Source organism: Propithecus coquereli, unplaced genomic scaffold, assembly GCF_000956105.1.
Source record: "Propithecus coquereli isolate 6110/MARCELLA unplaced genomic scaffold, Pcoq_1.0 Scaffold83, whole genome shotgun sequence".
Taxonomy (NCBI): Eukaryota; Metazoa; Chordata; class Mammalia; order Primates; family Indriidae; genus Propithecus; species Propithecus coquereli.
In genome coordinates, this window is record NW_012154507.1 from 231,293 (window position 1) to 234,909 (window position 3,617).

A 3,617-nucleotide genomic window follows, 5' to 3' on the forward strand; every position below is an offset into this window, starting at 1 on the left:
GGGTGCACTCCAAACTTGTAGGCAGGGCTTGGCTCTGATGACTTGACAGCGGCTGGAGGAGCTGCTTCCAAGATGGCTCATTTACGTGGTCCTCCCCAAAAATCACTCACGTGTCCTCACAACAACGGCAGCCAATTTCCCCAACGAGAAGTGATCCAATGGAGAGCAAGAAGGAATTTGCAGGGCCTTGTATGACTCATTCACCGAAGTCATGTACCCAGACTGCCATTTTATTTTATTTGTTAGAAGTCAGTCACTAAGTTCAGCCCACACTGAAGGGGAGGAGAATTAGGCTTCGCCTCTTGAAGGGAAAAGTATCAATGAATTTGAGGTATATGTTTGCAAAACCACCACACTTCTACAGAACCATAATGCGACCTTCAAAATCAGATATGTTACTATCACCTAAACCTCGGATGCCATAGAAATTTCTCTACTTGACCCAATAATGCCCTTTATAGCAGTAGGATCCAGGCGAGAATCATGTACTGTATTTATAGTATTAATAGTTGTTGGTTCTTTTAAGTATCCTTCGATCTGGAACGGTTCTTCTTTCCTTGATGTTCAAGGAAATGTTGATGTTCCTTGACAGTTTTGAGAATTATGGGCCAGTTATTTCATAGAATATCCTTCAGTGTGAATTTGTTGATGGTTCCTCCTGATTAGATTCAGGTTATACATCTTTGACAGGAATATCACAGACGTGCTACTATGTTCTTCTTGTTGCATCCTGTCTGATGGTACCTGATTTCAATTTGTCCCATTATTGATGGTGTTTCACTTTGATCATTTGACTGAGGTGGTGTCTGCCAGGCTTCTCCACTGTAAAGTTACTCATATTCCCTTTGTAATTCCTGCTACCTTTCTAGTCTCATCTCCTATCACTCTTTCTCTATTCTCTAGACCTGCATTGTCCAACTGCTAGCCACCTGTGACTACTAAGGATCTGAAATGTGACTCAAAGGTTTTCCTTTGAAATGTCTTTTATGTTATATAAATTGTATGATCCTTTCCTTAGAATATGTGTCTACTATAATGTAGAATTTCTCTTTCAGATTTAAATGAAGGCACGTTTTGGAGATAAAATTTTAATTTTTCAAAATCATTTATTTCTACTATATTCTATTACTTAATTTTATTCTTCAGTATACAGAAGTTTGTTTTTTGTGTAATCTATCCATTCTGATTTACTAACCTTATTTGTTGCAATTAGAATTACCTTTATTTCCTCATGTTTTAAAATGACCAAACTATTTATAAATCAGTTTGTCTAGCTTAACGGAAAACATTCCCTTCAGAAATGCAGACTTTATCTATATTTAACACCATCGCAAATGTTATTTTTCTTTTATTCAAGATTCCCAAATTATGTTCCTCTAATATTAAACTGCTTTATGTAAGAAATACAAATCAGCATAAAAATAATCACAATTTTAAATAAAATTGACAAGCACCTTCAGATTAAAAGTTAATGGAAAAATGGCTATTTTCAGAACATAATAAACCAAACTTATTTTCAAAGTAACACAAATGATCAAGCCAACAAACTGCTAAAAATACTACTAACACTGTGCTAAAGCCAACATTGAAAAATACCAACCTGTTCCATTCTTTTCATTTTTGGCTGCAGCACTTGTTCGCTTTGGGGTACGCTTTTGCTTTTTTGCCAATAATCCGCCATTTCCATCACTTGGCCTTTTCTGACCTGAAATAAGGGGAAAGAGAGAATTTGGAAAAAAAAAACCCAAAAACAAAAGCAGGTATATTTATTCACCTGTCTACTCTGCATTTATTCCCACATATGCATTTTTATTTTACAAAGACAAAAAAAAGAAAGTACTTTACAGATCATCAGTACCTAAAACTCTTAACATTAATTTTTGGTTTTAATATAAAGGCTAATTTTTTCCCTAGAAAATCCTTACCCTTCTCCCTGCTCTCTCGTTCTTGTATAATTATGCTACAGTTACCAGCGGCAACACTGGCTTCAAAGCCATTTGCTGATTCCCTCTCGCAGGGACCTTCTTGAGATTCTTCAGCAATACTGTCAACTTCAATCGTTATGTCACTCTCACTTTTTACACTTCGAGACTCATCTTGACTGAGAGTAAGTGGTGAAGCTACTGAAAAGTTATGCTGGACTACAGGAGGTAGGGCAGGTGGAACAGAAACAAGAGAGTTAGACTCAGAGCTTTCAACTACTACATCTTCAATACTGGTCTTATCCTTTTCATCCAAATCATCCAAATCAACTTCATGGCAAACTAAGGTTTCAGGCCCAATCAGAGGCATTGCATCCTCTTCTTCTTTTAGTGGAGTATTTACAGTTTCTTCAGCTGGACTATCAAATTTTTCACTGGTCAATTGTTGAATGCATTGGTTTGACTCTGCTACCAATGATGGCATTCCCTCATTTTCTGGTTCAAAGTGCTGTTCAAAATTTAAGATTTTTGTTCCCTCAGATCCAATACAATCACTGGTCCTTTCTTGAGATACACTATTTGTCATTTCCATTCCATTCTCAATTCTTATTTTTTTCTCTGGTGATGATTGTCCTAATATTTTCCGTTTCAATTTTTTTTCTTTTGTACATTGATCGATTTCATCTTCAGTAGCAGAAGAAAAGTTTTTATTGTCTAATGAAGAAAATTCAAGACTGTGAGCTTCCATATGAGGTTCACTTCCTGCTTCACTCTGGCTAAACGATGAAATCTTTATAATTTCTAAAGAAAGATCTTTTGTCTTGCTTCGTCTTCCCTTTCCTTTAGGAGATTTTTCTGCCTCTTTCCTAACTTCTTCTACTTGTTCCACTTTGTTTCCAAAAATCTGTACTATTTGTTCATTTTCTCCAACTTCTAACTTCAGGGTTTCTAAAGGCTGCATTTGAGTCCTATTGTTTTCTTTTAGCATATGTGCAGTAATCTTTGGATTTTCTTCATCTAGTTTATCATCACTTAAATTTTCATTTTTGTCTAGTTCTTCTTTAATATCAGGGGAAAGTTCTTCATTTATCAAATTCTTTTCTAAAGGGTCTTCAGTTTCACTATCAGATGAACAAGAGTCTGTAAGAGAAAACATTGTTATATTAATGCAGGTTTTTTATCTTAATTACTAATGTAATTTTATATTAAAAATCATACCAAAAGCCAACACAATCCTTAATCATGTACCTCTGAGTACCTCCCTGTAGAAATCTCTGGTACAAAATAAATCATAACATTTGTACCAAAAATTGGTGGGGGGATTTCAAATTAAATTCCATGTAAAAATACATTATTGGCATATTCCTGTCTCAAATCTATATAAAGAGCTATTTTGCAATATTCACTAGTATCATAGTTAGGCTAAAATAGACCTCAGGAAAATCAAAGGACTAGTACAGTACTGAGATATGCACTTAATATGTTAAGTGGTTTGAGATAAGGTCAGTCAGTCCTCATTAATACATATGAGGGCCATTTTGTGTCCTAAGGAATATGACATTCCACTTAAAATAACTGTGGAAAGAAGAGATGTTTAAAATAAGCAATATGAATTCCCAAAACTTTAAATATTCTTATTCTTATTAACAAGGAAATCACAGGTAAGCCATCTTCTAATAAAAGAAATTATTCACT

At 34.9% G+C, this 3,617-nt stretch overlaps 1 protein-coding gene across 1 annotated transcript in view; it reads right to left on the minus strand.

Moving 5' to 3' along the window:
* The window catches only part of ARID4A (AT rich interactive domain 4A (RBP1-like)), a 67,280-nt gene that overhangs the window by 8,533 nt on the left and 55,130 nt on the right, over positions 1-3,617 (minus strand). Inside the window, exons 20-21 of the mRNA XM_012663837.1 lie at positions 1,926-3,062; positions 1,601-1,705 (exon numbers count right to left, since the gene is read on the minus strand). Of these exons, the coding sequence (XP_012519291.1) occupies positions 1,601-1,705; positions 1,926-3,062 (1,242 nt within the window). The remainder of the gene's footprint in view (positions 1-1,600; positions 1,706-1,925; positions 3,063-3,617) is intronic.